Genomic DNA, 22,214 nt, shown 5'->3' with positions numbered 1-22,214 from the left:
AGTGTCATTATTCATCACATTCCCATCCTCCTTCCCCCTTCCTTCTGTGGATTCTGATGAGGCTGCTGTGGCTTGTAAATTTTCTCCGGTTGCAGATTTTCTGCATTTCAGCTAATTTTAGCAAACTTGATCTGAGGGTTAGAAGGTAGCAGTTGATTATGGGAAGGGGAGGAGCTTCAGCTCTGGATCTAAGAAGTTGCCGGCTTGGATCCGGGAACGGACCCTAGACCCATCTGTGATGAGTAATGACACTGGATAGCACAGATGTGAAGTTATGGTAAGTATATAACTCTTGTTTTCTTCCAGCATCTGAACTCTTTTTGGTTGGTCAGGATGATAGGCAACTCTCTCTGTAGTGGATGAAGGTTTTCATGTCATGGCAAATAGGGGCCATTAGTAAAGAAGGCTGACAGGTACCTGAACACCTTTAGTATGTCTGTTGCCATCTTACATTTCCTTTCAGCTTTATATCTTCTTTCCCAGAGAAAGAATTGGTCCCATTTTCCACAGTATCCACAGCTTCGGCAAGAATCTCTTCATGAGGGAAGAAGTGAGACCTGATTTCATGTAATTAACTTACCAGGATCCTTTATAGATCTGCTTTTGTGTAAAGGGACTACTGTCAACTTTCTCCCATCCTCAGGCATTTTTTAAAAGTAGAGTGTTCAGCCTTTCTCCTCTTCTAACATTCTTTCCTTTTTTATTTTTAATTTGTTGACCTGGGTATAACTCTGATTTTACTGTGCCAGGCTGGTTGTTGCATCTTTCTGCATTCTATTTTCTTCTGAAGAACTTTGTTCCTTTCTTCTAATCATTATTGATGTACGCTGTAGCTCTAACACTGAACTTATTTCATGGTGCTTCCTAAAACAGTTAACCCCCACCCTATAACAATCCTATTCTGTGTTTCTTCTCATTTACATTTTTTAGTCTTTGAGATCCAGTTCTCTTGAAAGTGATTCTTTGAAAACAAAGTTTTCAAGTCAGTTTTCAGGATGGGTAATTTTTGGGGGGGCGGAGTTGGGGTGGGTAAGCCTCTCCACACCCAAAACATAATGCAGTAATCTCTAAGATTGCTGCAACTTGATAACATGGGAAGCAAGCAGTCGTGTATAACCATTAAACACTCTTTAAGAAACATATACAAATAGTACTTATCTCTTTTATGCACAAGACCATATCGGTAATCCCAAGGAGCAGTTTGGAATTTGTGGGTACCCATCCATCCACTCAGATAAGTTGGCTTTTAATGGTGGCCTTAATGCTGCTGCAATGCTTGCTAGGTAGTTGAAGTTTTCTCCATAGATAGAGAATGCTTTGGGTTATGGGGTTGACAGTTTTAAGACCTTGATTTTTTTTTTTATTAGTTAGAAATATTTATGGTCTTCCCAGGTTTGGTCATGTGCTTTGTTTGGTACCTACAGAAGAGGACATTATATTTAATAGTAGGTCTGGTAAGGAAGAAGTACAGTGCAATAACATCTTTAAATCTGGAGGAGACTCCCTTCAATGTAAGTTGAGGTAGATAGGAATATTTCTTCTTTAAGACTGAACAAAAGAAAGTCAGAGGATCAACCACACAGATAAACAAGTAACATAAAAAGTGTGGTCCACACTGCTGCCCTCACAAAGAAAAGGGTGCAGGAAATAAAATATTCCAGCACATCCAAAGTGATCTATGAACTGACATCAGTTTGGATGTACTGGAATTGTTTTACATCCTGCACTCTTTTCCTTGTGTCTCCTTTAAGACTGATTTACTTTATCATATGATGATGTTTAATGCAGCACTGCCACTTGGATTACTAAGATTTTATTTCCATTATATTTATTATTTTTATGTTTCACATTTTATTTTTTTATGATGCAACTTGAACTTGAAAAGAGAGCAAGTTCTCCACACATATACTGAGGTCACTCATAACAGTATGTGTCTGTAGAAAAGTAGTGGAAGTGGGAATGGATTGCTTGCCAAACAGTACCCCACAACAGTTTGTAGTTTTCCATTTGGGTCCACTTCCTGATTACTGGATGTGTGCATAGTCCAGCCTGTCATGGAGCATTTTGATTAATTAGGGGAACAAATAGTAATAACCAGTTTGCAGTCATCAGCAAACTTGGATAGCCATACTCCTGGGGCTCTGACTTGGAGGTCAGCAAACATGTTTAGATATGAGAGATCCTAGCATAAAACCCTGGTGGACAGTGGTAGTCACAGTTCCACATCTTGAAAAATTACCCACAGCTTTCGTGACTTTGGATCTATTAGATGTGTTATTTACTCTCCAACAGAAAAAGTGGAGGTTTGTTGAGTTTTACTAATTTGTCTATTATACCAGCATGGGAGATGGTACTGAAAACCAGGTTGAGAACATTATTCACTGCCTCAGTAACCTTTCCAAAGCAGCTTACCAGATGTACGAGGCAGGATCTACCCTTTACAAGTCTAAACCAGGTTGTTTAGGGACAGTCTGGATACTAGTCATTTCAGGGCTTTAAATATAAACTTGATGAGACTGATGGGCCTATAGTTAGTAGAGTCGGAAGAAATCAAAAGTCATAAATGTAGTAGTTGTCTAGGTTTGCAGAACTAACGCAGTGGCTAAGATAAGATTGAAAAGACTGTGGAGGGCTCCAGGTAGTTTGTATTTACCACTTGAAAAGGTGCGCTCTGGTATATTGTCAGATAATGGCAATATTATTTTCAGCTCTGGATCAAGATTCTGAGACCTGTTCTGTCGTGATTTGGAGGAAAAATATCATAGAAGGAGTAGTGTGAGGGAAGAAAAGGGGTGGGTGAGGTAAAGAGAAGAAGTATTTATAATTCTCTTTGGTATCCATGGATAATTTAAGTTCATACTTGGCTTTATCTTTCCTAATGATGCTCTTAAAATTTTTGATGGTGTATTTCTATTAATTTCTGAGGTGAGGATTTGGATTACTCAGTTATTCAAGATTTTTTCTTCATTTGTTCTACAGTTTATTGATACAAGTGATACCATAATGCGTTTATTTTTAAACTTGTCATTTACTTAGAATGGCTAGGCACCAGCTTGCCTATGCAATTAGGTGGAGGTAGATGTCAGAGGTGCAAGAGGATATTTTTTTCAACCAGTTCCATGGGTGGAGGATTCTTGGGAATTAACTAAGTGCTGTAGCAGGTTAGCCTTGGACTTGTTTGGTGGCGGAGGTGGGGGTGCACCAAAAGGCCTGCAAGAAGAAAATGATTATTTGTGATCAAATGTTAACAGGGGTGTAGTAGTGGAAGATGGGGCACATGGCTGGACTAAGTTAGTAAGGACAAGATTGAGTATTTGAACCCCCAGTGGGGAATGTAATAATTTGCTCCATAGCATTTCAGTAATCATGTCCAAGAAACACTGAACATATTTATCCTTTGTTGTGCAAGTGTGCAAGATAGGGACGGGAAGGAGCAAAGGGGCATAGTCCACTCAACTCTGTCCAGCGGGTGGGGTTGTGCCAACTTCCAGGTGAGGATCGGGAAGCTCACTGCTTGTGCCTCAGGGGGTAGCAGGGATGCCAGGAGGAAATGCCCCTCACAGAAGTGAAAGGATGCCAACTTCTCTCATCCTAGTTGGGTACAAGCATTAAATTTGGAGGAATCGTACAAGGAGAAAACATTGAAAGGTAGTCCCTTCCCAGCAGGCTCATACAGTGGTGATGGGGAGTGAATGGGGCCGGTTGCTTATAGAAGGGTCTTTTGATTGACATACAACAGACGTAGGGAGTGCAAAAAAAAAGTCAACTACACAAATATGGATATCTTCAAGCTGCAGAAGGGCCTGAAATCTTTCTGTTTAGACTTTTAGCATTGAGTAGCACACCTAAATGTTGTTTGGATCTGAATTTGCTATTTTGGAATGTCCAATAAGTAGATCCTTCCTGAAAAAAGGACACTTTCGGGGCACTATAGGGCACCAGATTTTTTCACCACTACGACAAAACTTTAGTGGGAGAAATGCAAGTCATCCTTGCCAGAGCAGGGTGGCTTATATACCATTTCATCCCAGGCTGAGACATACTGGATCCCTCTTTGAATGACACCAATTACAAAGACAATTGCTGAAGCCAGTTTTCTTGTCTTGATATTTAGACATTGTTCTTGGTGAAAGCAATATACTACTCAATACTACTACTTTCCTGCATCTAGCACATGCATAATTAATTCCTGTCAGTCTCTCTTCATGTCTCTAATAGTGCAAGGCTAAGGTCATTCACGTGGTCCAACATTTGGTCTTAATTGCATTTCTCAGGTTTAAGGGCACTCAATGCCCATGTGACATTTCTGATTTTGGCCCCGATATGCAGGTCACAGTCACCCTGTTCTTGTCTGGCCTGGGAAGTGCAGAGGTGCTGTATTATAAGTTAGTCACCAGTGACTAGAACATTTCTCCAAGAGGTTGTAGGCTTTGATGATTGTATAGGTTTCTGCCTGCCTCCTTTGTGACTTGTTTCAGATCTATGTGAAAATGTAGTCTTGGTGGTTATAAGAGTGTTATATCACATGCCATCAGGCTGAGATTGTTTCATGTAGAGAGTAAGAGGCTCTGGTAGGTTCATTTTAGCAGCATTAGCATAGATTAAAGGTCTGGTGGTATGCAGTGACTGGTGCAGTAGCATGGAAGTACGATTCTTACAAACAGTAGCCTGTCATGGGAGTTTCACTTCTAGGTTAACGGTTTGCATTTCTTGCAGGTTGTGGCATAGGAGGTAGCAATGGGTAGCTAGGCAGCTACAAGATTGTCTCAAGACACTTTATTATGAGGGTGACCGACTACTGTGTCATAATGCAAGAGATGTGGGACAGGAGTTTATTTATTTAACATTTGTTAACCGGGATAGTCCGACTTGGAACAAAGCCAATTTTCGGAGGAGGCCCGGGGAGAAATGCTCCAGATGCATGTCTTTGTAATATGGGAGGAAACTGGAGCACCTGTAGGAAACCCACATGAATGCAGGGAGGACATGCAGACTCCACACACAAGGCACCCCAGCTGCGAATTGAACCGGAAAACCTCTTGCTGTGAGGCAACAACGCTACCACTACACCACTGCGCAATACGTCCATAGGTGTGTACTAGGCTAAAGGCCCTGGAGCCTTTACAAGCCTAGCCCATAGGATTACCCTGGCATCATGCCACCCAACCTTAGTTCCTAGTGCCTCTGTTGAGTAGAGCCACTGGAGGGATCCCCGGCGTGAATTTTCTATTTCCCATCCACTCATCAAGATTTCTCTTGAAGAGGTCCAGTGAGGTACTCTGCTTGACATGTATGGGAAGTCTCTTCCATACCATGGGCAGTCTCTGGGTTATGAACCTGTCCCTCCAGCATATTCTGTTGATTGTGGTAATGAGGTTGTGGTCCCTGAAGCATGTGGTGCAGAGGGATTGGGATTTCTTTAGATGTAGCATTTCTGACAGAGTTGGGTCAGACATGACTTTGTAAGTCAAGCAGAGATTGCCTCTAAGTAGGCGATATGAGACAGAGAATGGAGTTTTTTTGAGTCTGTCCATATAGGACAAGTGTTTAAGGCCTAGGATCCTCTTTGTGAGGTACTTTTGTGGCCTCTCCAGTTGTCGCAGGTGTCTAGTGAGGTACATGCCAAACGGGGCATTGTACTTGATGATTGGCTTAATGAGGGAAGAGTAGAGGGAAACAATGACCTCTTTCTTCCTGGATGCGAGACCCTTAAGTAATATGATGTGCCATATAGAAGGACTTTCTGACTACAGTGGCAACGTGGTGGTCAAAAGAGAGGTTTCTGTCAACCTGTGTTCCCAGATCTCTTATAATGCCTTCTGTGTTCAGTGGACTACCATCAATGTGGCAATTCAAGGGAACCGGGTTTTTCCCAAAGGGGATGAAGACATTTTTTGGCATTTAGCTTAAGGCCATGGTTCTGACACCAGTCATTGGTCTCATTGAGGCCTTTCTGTAGGATGTCAACATCACTTGGGGAGTTAATATTAACTCAAAACTTGCAATCCTTTGTGACCTTTGTCTGCCAGAGTCCCTTTGTGTTGGCCTGGACTTAAGAGAAGTAGACACCAAACAGGAGAGGACCCAGGACCGAACCCCGTGGGACTCTACTCACGACTGGTCAGCAGTCCGACTTGGAGTCGGCTACTTTCACACTGTGGGTTCTATCTGTGAGCCAGTTTGCAACCCACCTAGTGTTATAGGGGTTGATGCCTAGCTTAGTAAGTTTTTCTAGGATTCCTGAGTGGGGAATGGTATCAAAGGCCTTGGCCAGATCAAGGTAGGCTATATGAACCACCTTACTTTCATCCACAGCTCTGGTGACTGACTCAAAGAAGTCAACCAAGTTGAGCAGGCATGATCTACCCTTCACAAAACCAAACTGTGTAGGATCCAGAGTTTGGAGATTCCCTATATCCTTGTTTATTAGTTCCATGATGATGCTTTCCATAGCTTTGCATATTAGTAAGTGCTTCATTCGGTAGGGACAAAGCCTGAGGCTGTGATTGAACAGGGCACACAGGTGAGGTGCCAGTTCACTCTGTAGTTCATGTAGAACACAGCCAGGGATACTGTCAGGTCCCATAGAAGCTGTATGCTTGGCCTTGGACAGAGCTGTTTTAACCTGTGCAGCAGTAATACTGGGTGCCTGGCAATTTACTGGTACTGTGATTGGTCCTTGGGGGGTGGGGTGGGGGGTAAAGTTAGCACTGAATCTGTCCGCCAGTATATTTGCAATATCTGTTGGATCAGTATAGGAGGTACCATTGTGCAGTAGCTCAGAGCAAATCTGGGTATTGCCATGGAGATTCTTTACATAACTATAGAAGGCCTTTGTTAAGGCTGATAAGGGAGTTTTTCCAGTCTTGGGATTTCACCTTATTCCGCATAAGTTTACTCCTTCTGTTGTAGAGTTTGTTTATGGCAGGGGACCACCATATTGGCTTTCTTTTTTTTTTTTTTGGAGGAGAGCATCTTAGTTCTGTTGGATATGGCGAATTCCATGCATTTGCATATGTGTTCGTACAATGCATCAGTGTATAATTTGGCGGTCATGCAACTATTCTCCATTTGCATGAGTGCAGTGAAGTTAGCCACCTCTATTTTTAGGAGCCCAAAGTTAGCTTTGGAGAGGTTTTTCATAGTGGTTACCTTTGTTGGGGGGGGTGGGAGGGATGTGGATTTCCAAGGTGATTAGCTTGTGATCAATCTAACCAGGGAGGAGTTGACTACTGGTGTAGAGCAATGGTTGCCCATGTTAGTAATGACCAGGTCAAGGATGTTGCTATCTCTAATGGGGGTAAGAACGAGCTGGTCCAGGGCATTGTAATTAATGAATTCCAGAAAGCGTTGGGCAAGTGTATTGGTACAGGAGTAGTTTTCCCAGTTAATGGAGGGGTAGTTGAAGTCGGCCAGTATGAGAGTGTTAGGTTGGACCCTAATATTCTCCAGGGTGCTTAGGAATGTGGTGTGTGAATCTTGGGACATGGTTGGGGACCTATAGCAGGCTATGACCTAAATCGCTGTCTTATCCAATGTTAGCTGCACCTGAAGTATCTCAGATGCATTATGTTGGGCTACCAGTCTGGAGGTGTGCGCATCCTTTAAAAATATGGAAACGCCACAGCCTTTGGAGCTTCGGTCCAAGTTCTGGGGCCCGATGAGAGCACTTTTCCTAAGGTATTAATGAGTCTGAAAGAAGTAACATCTATTATACAGAACACAGTGCTCCATTTAAGTGTGTACAAACTACTCAGGAGTTGCACAGTGCTCTTGTGTACATGACTACAACCACTCCTGTCCCATGTGTGCAGAAACAATGCAAGATGTGAAAAGTGAAATAGCAATGTAGGCACAGGTACTTTAAACTGAGTCAATAAAGAAGTCAAAAATGACTCTGAAATACATGCTTTTGTGCCGTCAATAAGACTGAGTACCTCCAGCAGTGCACACAGTATAATAAGGCAAATTCTGAAGAATATAGTTAAGCCAATCTAGTACAACAGTTAAAAGTGCCACAAAATATCAGCACAGGTGCCATAAGTGAAAAGTGTAGTAAAACCGCATAAATAAAAATACAGGCATGGTTACCCAGTTAATTGGTATACACTTAGAAGCTGCTATGTGATGTACTGTTAACAAAGGGAAGTAGATTTTGGGGTAGTTAAAATAGGATGGTAAGAAAAGGTGGCCCCCCCTGGTTGTTGTAGTGTGAGTTAATAAACTGCTCTGCATTGTACAGCTTCAGACTGCTGAGCTGCTAGTGCTTGGCCTTGCAATGCAGAACAAACAAAAGGAAGGCATTGCAAACAAACTGCAAATATAAACTTAAATTGATTGCTAGCAAATAAATATCTAGAACAGTGCAAGTTCTCCTTTTCTCAGTACAGTAAAACAAACAAAAAAAAACATTCCAAATGTAAAAATTACTATTGCAGGCAACACAAGTTTCAAATTTACCCGAGAAACTCACTTCCTTGGTATTGAGAGATCAGTATAGTAGACGTTCCCAGTAATTCTGCTACGCAGCTGCACAGAGTTGGACAACTTGGCTCAAATGAGTGCTACACCACACAGCATAGCACAGAACAGATTAAAGCAAGGTGAACAATCAGTTAACCAATAGAAAACTAACAAATAATTGTCTGTAATAGTGCAATTTCCCCTGCTCTCACAAGATAAAAAAAATCATAACTATATTAGCAGGCAATGCAATTCTCAAATCTTACTGAAAAAGTCACTTCCCTAGAGTTGAGGGATCTGTGTAGTAGTCACTCTGAGTAACTGCAATGCTCAAGTATACAAGTTCTAAAGAAATTCTAAACACAGCAATCGTGTTTGGTGAAAGTGTGTTTTGTACAAGTGCAGTGACTTGCCCAGCTGTCTTCCCATTTCTTTTGTGTACGGCCTGTAAACATGTCCTTCTCCTCCTCCTCCTCCCTCTGTAGGCAGCTCCTCCATCTCATTTTGGGTTCTTAAGTCACTGACGACATACCCACCCACCCTGTATCCTCTGCAGTACCGCTGTTAAACCATACTCAAGTTTCTGCGTCACTGCGCGGTTAGTTTTTTAGCCAAATTCTCCCATAGCATGATTAAGGGGGTTGTGGGACGTTTCTTGTCCTTACAATTAAAAAATAGATGTAATACTAAGAAGAACTGAGATCAGAATCACTAATGCATGATTGGTTTAATGAGATGAACACTCCCTGTACAGCACATCAAGCTTGTTGGTAGATTTTTTTCTAAGTAACTAATTTAATCTACTCCGTTATTGCTTACATGTCTGCATTTGTTTTTTAAATGTTTTGTATTTCACCCAGGGTGAGCCTGAAATTGGTCAGTGTAAATCAATGCATTACACTGGGTAAAGAAATCTAAGCAGAATAAATGCTATGTAGAAATGAACTCCACTCAGCAAAGTTAGCCAGGCGCAACTATTAGCTTTTGTTGAAAGGAGTGGGTTTCCTGAAGTTATTCTACTGCAAGGAAGTGTGTAGCACACACACACCTTTCCATTGTGTCTCTCTCAGAGGCGATCTCTGCTTAACATACAAGGCCATGTCAAACCCAGAGCTGCTGGACATGCTACACTTAAAGAAATCCCAATCCCTCAGAGCTACACGCTTCAGGGATCTAAACCTTGTCATCACAATAAACAAAACATGCTGGAGGGATAGGTTCCTGACCCAGAGACTCCCCAGACTCTGGAGTAGATTGCCCATACATGTCAAGCATAGTGCCTCTTTGGCCCTCTTCAAAAGGAACCTTGACGATTGGATGGGAGAAAGGAAATTCACCCCAGGGATCACGTCAGTCGCCCTGCTAGACAGGGGTCCAGGAAAGTAAATAATGTGGGAAGAAATAGCCAGGGAATTGTTATGGCTAGGCTTGTATAGGCCCTAGGGCTGATAGCCTAGTACCAACCTATGAACCATATACATACACTTGTATATACGCCCACATCTGTACACGTAAAATGTATATGTAAACTCCTCGAACTGTCAAACTCTTGTCACTAAATATAAACATACCAATATTATTGAGCATAAGGCAGTGAAACTAATAATGTTACATCAGATTGAAACACCCCTTATTTCCACACGCAGACTCTCTGTTACTGAAATACAGTACCAATAACCTCCTGTTACTGGCCAACCAACATAGAAATCAACACAGCGAGACACCTCACTGGTAAAATCACTCAGATAGCCTAAATCAAAGATTCATGTTAAAACTAAATAATAGAGCACAGTACAGCTACAGAAATAACACAAGTACTATGTGGAAGCTCCCTCGCTTATGTATTCTAACTGCACATATGCACAAATATGGACATAAGTGGAAATACAGTGAATTGAATCACTATGTGAAATTGCAGATTGCAAAAGCAGTTACTAGTATTCTTAGGCCACCATCCTGCAGCGGCCACTGCTCTCCATCCATCAGTCTACTTGTAGGGGATAGCCTCTCAAGATGATGACATTGTGATAGCTCAATGTATCGTCTGCTTGTACCACAACAGGACAACTTTGAAAATGTGACCTCTCAGTGACTTTTTTGAGTATGTCTTGTCAACTCAAATCTGTAGAAACAACAGACTAACATGTATTATATTCAAGCCAATTTATCTGGTATGTATTTAAACTTATTTATGGAGCTTTTCAACCCTAGGCCTGTTCTAAAAATAGGCTATGCCCACAGAAATGTTTATGGTTATCATACAAAAATAAATTTGAAAACTTTAGCAAGATCAGTAACTACAAAATTCAGCTAAATAAATTTCAGCACTGTCCCAAGCACAGACTTACGGAGTAGATAGACTGCTTCTTTTGTAATCTAAAATTAAGTAACACAAGTAATGGGGAGGCCTGGTTGGGTAAATACACAAAATGGAAATGAAAGTGTGTGTTTGGGGTGGGCCTGTGAAACTGGGCTTACTAATGGCAGTAGGACAAGAATTATTGTAAGTGGCGATGGCAGAACCACGGGCCCTGGGGCGCTTCCCACAATCATGCAGTTCATCTGTGCCTAACTCCATATATAGGAGTGAGATTTCCAAAAATGTAACGACTAGGAAGCAACAACGTTTCTGTATTACACTGATCAGCAGACCAAAGCAGATGCTTAATATTTCTATGTTATCAGTTACTTTTTAAGCAAAGTAATGTCTGTCCACTCATAAAAAAGGGGAGAATCTTGGCTTGTGGTAGTGCTTAATTTGTCAGCTGGACAGAGTGTTTGTAGAAGACAGGAAGTCAAGTAGGGAGCATGTTTTTTGAATTAACATTTACACCTCCAGTATCAACCCTGATTAAATTATAAACTAAAAGCATATTCTGCAATTATCATAACTTGTAACTACATCACCAAGCTCAGCTTCCAATCTGATGTCTCTTACCTTTGTCTGTCCATGAAAATTGTGAGTCCCTACTAGGGAACACTACTAACCCATTGTATATAATCACTTTGTTTTTATAATTGTTTGCTAACTTCTGTGTAATCGAGAACCATTATTAAGCTGTACCGCAACTGTCGGATCCTCATTAGTTACAAACACAAAAGAAAAAACACACAGAGGTAGCAGTCCTGCTAGCGGATAGGTTTGGTGAAAATTTCACCCCCCATTCCCTCCAAGCCTGTCACAAACCTTGCCCCAAACTCCCCCCACCCACCCTACATATCTGAAGAACAGGTCATCACAGATTTGTCCAAGGCAGAAAACACAACCTCGGTGGGACCAGATGGCATCAAAGGCTGTCTTCTAAATAGGCTAAAATATGAACTAGCATCACTCTTGTATACCTTTAGCATATTCTGCAATTATCATAACTTGTAACTACATCACCAAGCTCAGCTTCCAATCTGATGTCTCTTACTTTTGTCTGTCCATGAGAATTGTGAGTCCCTACTAGGGAACACTACTAACCCATTGTATATAATCACTTTGTTTTTATAATTGTTTGCTAACTTCTGTGTAATCTATGTAAGTTTGTCTATGTGGAGCTTTTCTCCCCAGGCCTCCGCTGAAAATGGACATGTATCCAGTCGGACTATCCCGGTAAACAAATGTAAAATAAAATAAATAAATAAATAATAGTCTGCATTGTGTGTGTTTACTTTGTTTTGTTCCAGTGTTGCCATGATCCGAGTATAGCCTTATTAGCTGTACAGCACTTCAGGAAAGGGAGCAGGTAGAAGGTATGGCAATTTTTGGAGGGGGGGGGGGCACCGTCAATGCAGCTTTCCACTTAAAAAAATAAATAAATAAAAACTGCCAGCCTAAGGGGATTGTAGTATACAATAGGCATGACACAAGTGTACTTGCAGACCCTAACATTCACTTCCCTTCTGCTGCTTCCCTGCAACTTTGCACTGTAGCACTTCTCCTTAGAATGTGTTGCCTCCAGCTCCCTATTGGTTATTTTTTTTATTTTAGTATGTTAAATGAGGTCGAGAACCATTATTAAGCTGTACCGCAACTGTCGGATCCTCATTAGTTACAAACACAAAAGAAAAAAACAGTACATGTAAATGGAAGAAGCATTTCATGCAAGTTGGGTTCACTTTAAAACAGTATAGGAGAAAGCGAATGGTACTTTATATTTACAGTACATATTAATACAGGTAAAGAGGCAGATAAATAATAAACACTGACAACTCGAGCACAATTGAAAAGCATCTTAACACTAACTGGTTAAAACTGCTGGAGTAAATGACTGGAGATGTACCTCCTTGCCTGGGCTATATGAAGAGAGACATGAGTGAGCTCTCTGAGTATATGTCCCAGAGAGGCATAACCCAAGGCTTGAGCAGCACACTACCCTCACCTAGAATGATGCCACAGTATAAACAAAAGAATAATGATTGATTTCAATAATTGGCTTAGTTTTTGGTGTCATTCAAAGGGGATCCAGTTCCTGTCAGCCTGAGAAGTTATGGTTAATGGACCTCGCTGCTTCGCACCTGGCACCTCTAGGCTTTTGGCTGCTGGCAAATGCTCACACCTCCCCCATAGTGCCTTTTTTAGGCAAGGTCTCAAAAACAAACTTACCAACATAAAATTTGCCAGTCATAACAAAAGAAGGGTCATCCTGCTATAAACATTAGGAGGTTAAACCAAAAACTGCACACCCTGGCAACACTTCTATCACTGGAAGATGTAGATGTCTGTGCAGTCACAGAAACCTGGTTCAAGGCCTTAGAGAGTACTCCGGCCTTGCAGAGCTACAATGTCTTCCACACCTTCAGACCGCAAAATGAATGTGTGAGAACCAAAGGAAGTGGTGTTTCTATCTATAATAGAGATAAATTCACCTCCCATCTAGTTAGACTGGACAACTCCCAAGTTCAGGTTACAGTGGATTAGACCACCCATTCAAGTTATAGCCAGTTATAGACCCCCCTCCATAGGTTATGACTTGCACAAAGCCTACTTGACCAAACTGTAGACAATCCAGATATTACCGAACACTCTGGTTATGGGGATTTCAATTATCCCACCAACAACTGGGAAACCTATGTTAGCCCTAACCTGCTAGTGCAAAAGTTCCTTGACTTTGTTAACTCAAATATCCTGGAACAAATTGTTCATACCCCAACAAAAGGAATCAAACATGTACTGTATGTGGTTCTCACTAGCATGTCAAATGGATGCAGTACTGCAACTGTCAGATCCTCATTAGTTAAGTCTGACCACAAAGCAGTCACCTTTGAGCGAACGCCAACACCAGAACTCACAAAGGGCGAAATCAGATGAAAACATTTCACCAAAGCAAACTGTACCCATGTAGGTGAGGGTACAAATGCGTTCCGAGCCTAACCCCCAGCTGGAAGCGGTAACTACACCAAAGCTTAAACTAAAGCCCTGTACAATCACTTGCATAAGGGTATAGACTCTGCTGCACCAGAAAGAATCAAAGCTAGGGCTGCAAGTAAAAACAAGCCATCATGGTGGACATCCAGCATCAACAAGCTTGCCAGTTGTTGTTGTGTCTTTCGGCTTATCCCATTTAGGAGTCGCCACAGCGGAACTCCGGCCCGCTAATGTTTGGTAGTGGATTTTTACGTGCCGAGTTGCCAGCCCTGACGCACAACCTTCAGTGAAGGCACGCCCATTCACGCATGCCTCCACACAGAAGACGCTTTAGCTGAGAATCGAACGGGACAACGTCTTGCTGTGAGGTGACAACGCTACCGCAGCACCAGTACCGCGGCATCAACAAGCTTGCCAGTAAATGCAAAAAGTTGCTGTCCATGAAAACAAAGGGGAGACCCCAACAACAGAAAAGCATCCTCCACAGCCTCAGCAGGCAAATAAGACAACTTGTCAAATCCTCTAAGGGCCTCTTTGAGAAAAACTTAGCTAGCACAGCCAAGGACAACCATGTGGCCTTTTACAGCTACGTACATTGCCTTAAAAGGTAGGACCGTAGCATGTGCAGAACTAGTGACAAACAGTATCACACACACTGACCCCACAGAGGTAGCAGTCCTGCTAGCGGATAGGTTTGGTGAAATTTCACCCCCCATTCCCTCCAAGCCTGTCACAAACCTTGCCCCAAACTCCCCCCACCCACCCTACATATCTGAAGAACAGGTCATCACAGCCTTGTTCAAGGCAGAAAACACAACCTCGGTGGGACCAGATGGCATCAAAGGCTGTCTTCTAAATAGGCTAAAACATGAACTAGCATCACTCTTGTATACCTTTATCAATCATAGTCTAGCCACAGGCTTTGTTCCTGTGGAATGGAGAACAGCTACAGTTATTCCCCTCCACAAAGGTGGCCTAACAATAGACCAGTGGAATCACAGGCCCAGAAACCTGACCAGCCTCATCTGTAAGGCCATGGAATGTATCATGGAACTCCTAAATAAAGACATAGGTGACCTCCAAACCCTGGATCCTACACAGTTTGTTTTTGTCAAGGGCAGATCCTGCCTGTTAAATCTGGTGGATTCTTTTGAAAATGTGACCAGGGCCATTGATGAGGGCAAGTCTGTGCACACGGCATACCTTGACTTGGCAAAGGTTTTTGACACAATCCCACACTCAGGCATTACTGAAACTTAGCAAACTGAATGTAAACCCCCTTCATTGTAAGAAGGGTTGCTAATTGGCTCACAAACCAGTCACACACTATCAAAGTGGGTGACTCCACATCAACCAGCAGACCTGTTACCAGTGAGTTGTCACAGGGTTAACGCTGGGCCCCCTACTGTTTGGTGTATACTCCTCAGAAGTTCAGGTCAAAACTAAGGGGTTGTGGCTGATCAAGTCTGCAGATGACAACAAACTGGGTGCAGATGTTCATCGTGTTTCACTGCTGCAGTCATTACACTTGGGTTATCCTGCTGTCAGGAGGTCCCGCAGTCGGCCAGAGTTCCAAAGTCTTGGTCCGGCATCAGTTGCTGTCGCTTCTTCCCTGACGTCAGATGCAGCCGACACCATTTTCTTCAGTCTTTCTTGCCACACAGTGCCTGAAGCAAAAGCAGTTCGCAAGTGCCGGTCGGCCGACTCCTGTGATTTTGAATTCGAATTCAGAACCAAAGTCTTTGGTGCAGTTATTGAATCCCCAAATTGATTACAGTATAATCCAAGAGGGTCTTACACAGACTGACGACTGGCATCAGTCACAGTCTGAAACTGAATGCAAAGAAATGCATCATCATTCCCTTCAGCACAAACAATGTCCCCTCACACTATCAGATCAATAACAATACCCTAAGTACCCATGAAGTGGTAAGGGACTTAGGTTCACAAGTTGACTGTCACCTTAACTTCTACCACCTTGTGTCTACTGTAGTGAGGAAGGCTGTCTACTTAGCACACTTGATTAGTAAAGGCATCGCCTCGAGGGCAAGAGAGGTTATAACCCCTCTATACTCAGCACTAATCCAGCCCATAATTGAGTATAACACCACATACGGCATGTACCATACAAAGCACCAGCAGCAATTGGAGAGACCTCAAAGTTTTCTAACAAAGATCATCAAGGGACTTCAGCACGTGTCATACACAGACAGAATGAAGTCCCTGTCACTTTACTCTGTATCATATAGACCTCTTTGGGGAGACCCTGCCTTACAGACCAGTCTCAGACCCAAACCTAATGAACTCGCTGCATATCTGTAAATCAAATGGGACTAGGGCCAGCCATTCCAGGGACCTAAGTATGGCCTGTGACTTGAATAGGACATGCTGGACTGACAGATATATCATCCAGCAACTGCTGTGTCTTTGGAACAGGCTACCGACTCATGTTAAACAGAGCACCTGTATGACATTGTTCAAAAGGAACCTGGACGAGTGGCTGAGGCACTGTAAATTCTTACTGGGAATAGCACCCACAACCCTCCGGGACATGGGTAGTCATTACTAAATGCAATCTTGGGTATCAACTAACATTTGTATGGTATTACATTGGGATGAAGTGGCTAGGCTTGAAATGACCTCCAGGTCAGCAGTAATCTCCTATGATCTTGTTACCTATGTTACCAATTGGATAGTAAACAGTGTACCAGCTATTTACTTATTTACAACCAGACCTATTTCTCAGTAGGCTTGAAAGCTAAGAATATGATGGGGGTACGGGGAGAGGATTAGGGATTTTGGGCTGTATTATTTTATAGTGGTAAATATGTGTGTCACCTTCTATTGAGAGTCCCAAAGTTCTGTCAAATAAAACTTCAGTTTGGATAGCAAGACAGTGAATTCCAAACAAGCTATCATCCTGTTAAAGCATTTGTTTGCAAACACTGTCTTACACGGAATCTATGCATTCTGCACGTTGCTGACTAGATGCACTGTCTCTGAGGTCACTGTGCTTCAGAATAGGGAAGTACTCAGAGGTATTCCCCTATTAAGATATAGCATGTGTTCCCCAAAATTATTCTAATAGTGTAATAATTCCAAGCATTACAATTAATAGTCTTTAGAATTACAGCAAGAACCTGTTGCATTCAATCCACAAACCATCCCTTGGAAAGGAAGGGAGCCAGTCAGCCAACTAGCCACTCGGCTGTCCCCATCTTGGCTGACTGCCTACCACAGAAGGATCAAATCTAAATCCAAGTCATTGGCAGTACAGATGCACACCATGTCTTTTTGCAGCAACTTAATCCCTTTATTTTCCATGTGATATTTGTTTGCCGTCTGGCAGAATCGTGTTATTTTCTGTGAATAATCTGTACTGTGTATCTGCTCATGGGGATGACTTCCTAGTAGTTTCCTAGTCTTGTTGTATAGTTACTGTCTGCCTTGTCAACCATTTATTCCTTTGTTCTCCAGGTTATCATCAGATTTCTGCTCCTGTGATTGATTGCTGGCCGTTGGACTACTTCATTTCTCTGCTCCTTGTTCCAGTCACAGATTTTTCTTAGATGGTTCTGATCTGGCAACATTGTTTGAGATGTGTTCTAGCTGATAATGCTGGCAACATTGTTTGAGATGTGTTCTAGCTGATAATGCTGGCAACATTGTTTGAGATGTGTTCTAGCTGATAATGCTGGCAACATTGTTTGAGATGTGTTCTAGCTGATAATGCTGGCAACATTGTTTGAGATGTGTTCTAGCTGATAATGCTGGCAACATTGTTTGAGATGTGTTCTAGCTGATAATGCTGGCAACATTGTTTGAGATGTGTTCTAGTTGATAATGCTGGCAACATTGTTTGAGATGTGTTCTAGTTGATAATGCTGCAAGCGCTAGGTTTGTTACAAGTATATTTATCAAAGGCAGGGAGGCATAAATGTGTAGCCTGCCCAAGTTTTTCTCTTAGCCTAGGGCAGCTTCCTTTCCCAGTTTAATCCTTTCACTACAGATAACACTAGCTCTGTTGCGTGTCCCAACTGTCCCATTCTGACAACTAGTTGCACCTGTGAAGTGCTTCCCTAGTGTCCATGGTGACCTGGCCAGTCAGTCCTATAGTCATGCTTCCTTTCTACTCCCTGTGCTTACTGTCCATCTGTGATGTCCAGTTTCCTAAGCATTTTTTCATTGTACACTCTAGCCACCCCTTTGATTATCTTAATTGTTCCTGTGCACCCTTTACAGCACTGTGGTGTGTTTATTCCCTTAAGGCCTCCAGAACTTTACACAACAATTCCATTTTTGGTCTTAGAAGGGGCCAGTAGAGGGCAATCATTATCTTTTCTGTCCTTAGAAGCAATACCCTTGTAACTGAACTTTAATATTTGTTTTTTTCTTGCTGTCACCTTCTCACATGAAGTCTGATTGTGCAAGTATTTCATAATAATAGCTCCACAAGTCCTTCTGCTGCTCCACGCACTTCAGACTGACCACATCACCTTAGTGCGTCTTACACACCTGGCTTCTCTTTCTCCAATATGCAGGAGCAGCACTTTTGGAAATGGAGGAAGAGCTACTACTTCTTGCAGCATGTGTGTAGTCTTCTGAGGTCCTTTGCCAGACTTGTATCTCTCCTCAGGTAGTGACCTTTCACAATTTGTCATCTGCAAAGAAGTTATTCTGGTTTTCCATGCCCTGTGTGAGGTCAGAGAGGATGACATAAAATAGTTCTAGACTCAGGAGTGAGCAAGTCTTTGGTGAATGACCATTTCCAAGGCTTTAATGACATACATATCACATCCACTGGGTTTTTGTTGTCTATCTCCTTAGTAACTTGGCACGAAAACTATATCAACTTAGTTCGATAGAAAGAATCTCCATGACAGAATTCATTTAGCAGTTTCTTGCACTAAATGAACAATGCAAGTTGCAATTTCTAGATCACATGCATCATTTGGACAGAGTGTGGAGTGTTGCCTTTTGCTACCACTGAGTATAGAAAATAGGACTCCAACTGATCTGCTGGAAATTTTCTTTTGTGATTTCAAATGCACGATGGTTTTGTACAACAGCTGGCAGTGCAGCACGTGTAAAATGTACTCCTCACAGTACTGTATTCAAAGGCTGCAACAGCTTTCGTTTTCTTTCTGTCTAGGTAATACAATCTACCTCTGGGAATTTCTTCTGGCTCTCCTGCAAGATAAAAACACGTGTCCAAAATACATTAAGTGGACCCAGAGAGAACAGGGAATCTTTAAGCTGGTGGACTCAAAAGCTGTTTCCAAGTTATGGGGGAAGCACAAAAACAAGCCAGACATGAATTATGAAACCATGGGCAGAGCACTCAGGTAAGAGCTTAAAGCATGTCATAAAGTTCTTAAAAGTGGTCAACACTATTGCCAGCTGCTCTGCAAGACAACACTGAAGTATGAAATTAAAGGCAAGATGATTGCTGTGTGTGTGTGTGTGTGTGTGTGTGTGTGTGTGTGTGTGTGTGTGTGTGTGTGTGTGTGTGTGTGTGTGTGTGTGCGTGCATTTCATTCAGTGGTCCATGCGTTTGTTTCATTTCAGAAGTTAACATCCTACACTAAGCAAACATAATAATAAAACAGTACATTGAAAATTACAAAAAGCTGATTACTTGAGACCTGAATTTGCCATTGTCAACCGACCGTGCAGATAATTAGCAGTTTGTCTTTAATAATAAAATAATACATTTAACATTACAAAAGCTTTTCTTATGACCTGAATCTGGCACTGTGTCACTTTGAAAACTATGGGAACAGGGAATGAGCACCAGAGTTTACAGTTTGTCTGTAAGGATGGGAATGGTCAGATGTGTGGTACAAATCTCTGGTGACCCTGTCAAGAGCTCAATATCCATAGAGGTCAGTTTGCACTAACATTTATGGAACCTTTAAACAGGTCTTGAATTAAAAAGGTTTTAAAGGTAGTTGCAGACTTTCTTTGATAGTCAAGTGCTCTCTTGGTCTGCAGACCTCCACTCATCAGCCCAGGAAGGTTCTTTCCTTTGTACAACTAGGATTAGTAGGATCTTTGCATAAAGTTTTTTAACAGATTTTTTTTTACAGCATGGTCCCCTCCAGGAATACTGGGAACACTAAATAATGTCTTGTCTCATGATGCATCATATTTTAAATGATATTATAAAGTTTTAATGCACAATACAAACACTGTGACAAGTCAGCTGTTCAGCAACATGCAGTGGATATAAAAAGTGTACACACCCCTGTTAAAATGCCAGGTTTTTGTGGTATAAAAAAATGAGACCATTATAAATAATTTCAAAACTTTTCCCACCTTTAATGTGACCTATAACCTCTACAATTCAATTGAAAAACAAACAAATCTGTTAGGGGAAAAATAGAAAAAATAGAAAACATACAATAAGCTGGTTGCATACGTGTGTACCCCCTTAAACTAATACTTTGTTGAAGCACTTTTTGATTTAATTACACCATTGTCTTCTTGGGCGGAGTCTATCAGCATGGCACACCTTGACTTTGGAATATTTGCCCACTTTTCCTTGCAAAAGCGCTCCAAATCTGTCAGATTATGAAGGCATCTCTTGTGCACAGCCCTCTTCAGGTCGCCCCACAGATTTTCTATTGGATTTAGGTCTGGGCGCTGGCTGAGCCATTCCAATACTTTAATTTTCTTCTGGTGAACCCATTCTTTTCTTGATTTGGATGTGTGCTTCAAGTCATTGGTGTCATTTAGGGGGCAGGTCACTCTGTAGATGCTGCAGACTGCTCCCACCTCCTTGGCAGGTTTCTAACATTGTGATCAGTGCCCTTGAAAAGTGTGTGCATGTTTCTATCCATGTGCAACCTCCCCAAATAAATTAGGCTCTACATGTGGCCTGTAATACCCCTGCATTCCTGCAGGTGTCACCAGTGCAGTGAGTCAAGCTGCCTCCCACTCCAAGGATGGGAGAGAGAGAGAGAGCGTCATTCACTCACTGCCATCCTCCCCTGCCCAGTCCTTCCAGCACCTGTGCATCTAGCCAAACACAGGTCATCTGGGGTACAGTCAGATCTTTCTTTATGTACTGTTTGGTAACTGGGTAGATGAACTGCTTCAGAGAGCCTTTACAACCATGACCTGAAGAAGGATGCACTAGTGCTAACAAGACAAAACAATGAGAAGAGTAAATCTCAAACATCACTCTTCTTCTTGAAATGTCTTTTTTGCCTCCGACTTCTTTCAGTTCTTACTCTCTATAACATTTGTTTAGCACTTCATCAATACGTCTAATTGCCACAGTTCCAGATTCTTAGAATTTTGTAGCCAAATCTGTCTGCCCCAGAACACCCTTAAACCTCTGTAATATAAGCAAAACTTCTTGTAGTATAAACTCCATTTACAGAAAAACACCCGTTTTCTCCTTTTACTACGGTTATCCATTCCAGTCCCCAAATTCAGAACCCCAATGTACCGCAACTGTATTCCTTTTTGAAAAAAAATCTTTAAAGACTTTCTGTTCTTCTTATTTTGCTTCTAAATCTGTAACTGCATTAGTTTTGCAACATGTAATGCCTCCATAAAATTCTATTTTTGCTTTCTAAGATGGTATTTATCCCTACTAGCCCTTAACCCGTATGTCTGTCCGTTTTGCTGTTATGCCATCTTTTCTCCATTGTTTTTAAATATTAGTTTTTCATAGGTTGGTACTAGGCTATCGGCCCTAAGGCCTATGCAAGCCTAGCCATAACAATTTCCTGGAAATTTTTTCCCACAATATTTAATTCTCTGGGCCCCTGTCTAGCTGGGCGACTGACATGATCCCCGGGGTGAATTTCATTTCTCCCATCCAATCATCAAGGTTCCTTTTAAAGAGGGCCAATGAGGTGCTCTGCTTGACATGTATGGGCAATCTATTCCAGAGTCTGGGGAGTCTCTGGGTCAGGTACCTATCCCTCCAGCATGTTTTGTTCATTGTGATGATATGGTTTAGATCCCTGGAGCATGTGGCTCTGAGGGATTGGGATTTCTTTAAGTGGAGCATGTCCAACAGCTCAGGGTTTGACATGGCCCTGTATGTTAAGCAGAGATAGTCTCTGATTAGATGATATGCCACAGAGTATAGCTGGAGTTTTTTTAGACGGTCAGCATATGGCATCTGCTTTAGGCCTGTGATTCTTTTAGTGAGGTATTTCTGTGGCCTTTCCAGCTGTTGCAGATGTCTTGTGAGGTACATACCAAATGGGGCATTATACTCTATAATGGGTCTAATGAGGGATGAGTACAGTGGGACAATGACTTCCTTTTTTCTGGATGAAAAGCCCTTAGTGATGAGGTGTGCCACAAAGAAGGATTTCCTGACTTTTGTGGCGATGTGGTTATCGAAAGTGAGACCAATGTCCACTTGTGTCCCTAA

General features: G+C 42.1%; 1 protein-coding gene across 3 annotated transcripts in view; it reads left to right on the top strand.

The window, feature by feature from the left end:
- The window catches only part of LOC122790080 (ETS-related transcription factor Elf-1-like), an 875,567-nt gene that overhangs the window by 809,279 nt on the left and 44,074 nt on the right, over positions 1–22,214 (top strand). For all 3 annotated transcript variants that reach the window (XM_044057642.1, XM_044057643.1, XM_044057641.1), the window contains exon 7: positions 18,969–19,161. In XM_044057642.1, the coding sequence (XP_043913577.1) occupies positions 18,969–19,161 (193 nt within the window). The remainder of the gene's footprint in view (positions 1–18,968; positions 19,162–22,214) is intronic.

Source organism: Protopterus annectens, chromosome 15.part0 (genome assembly GCF_019279795.1).
Source record: "Protopterus annectens isolate FY-2018-M chromosome 15.part0, PAN1.0, whole genome shotgun sequence".
Taxonomy (NCBI): domain Eukaryota; kingdom Metazoa; phylum Chordata; order Ceratodontiformes; family Protopteridae; genus Protopterus; species Protopterus annectens.
Note: the sequence above shows the minus strand (reverse complement) of the source record. Positions and strands in the feature narration are given on the sequence as shown.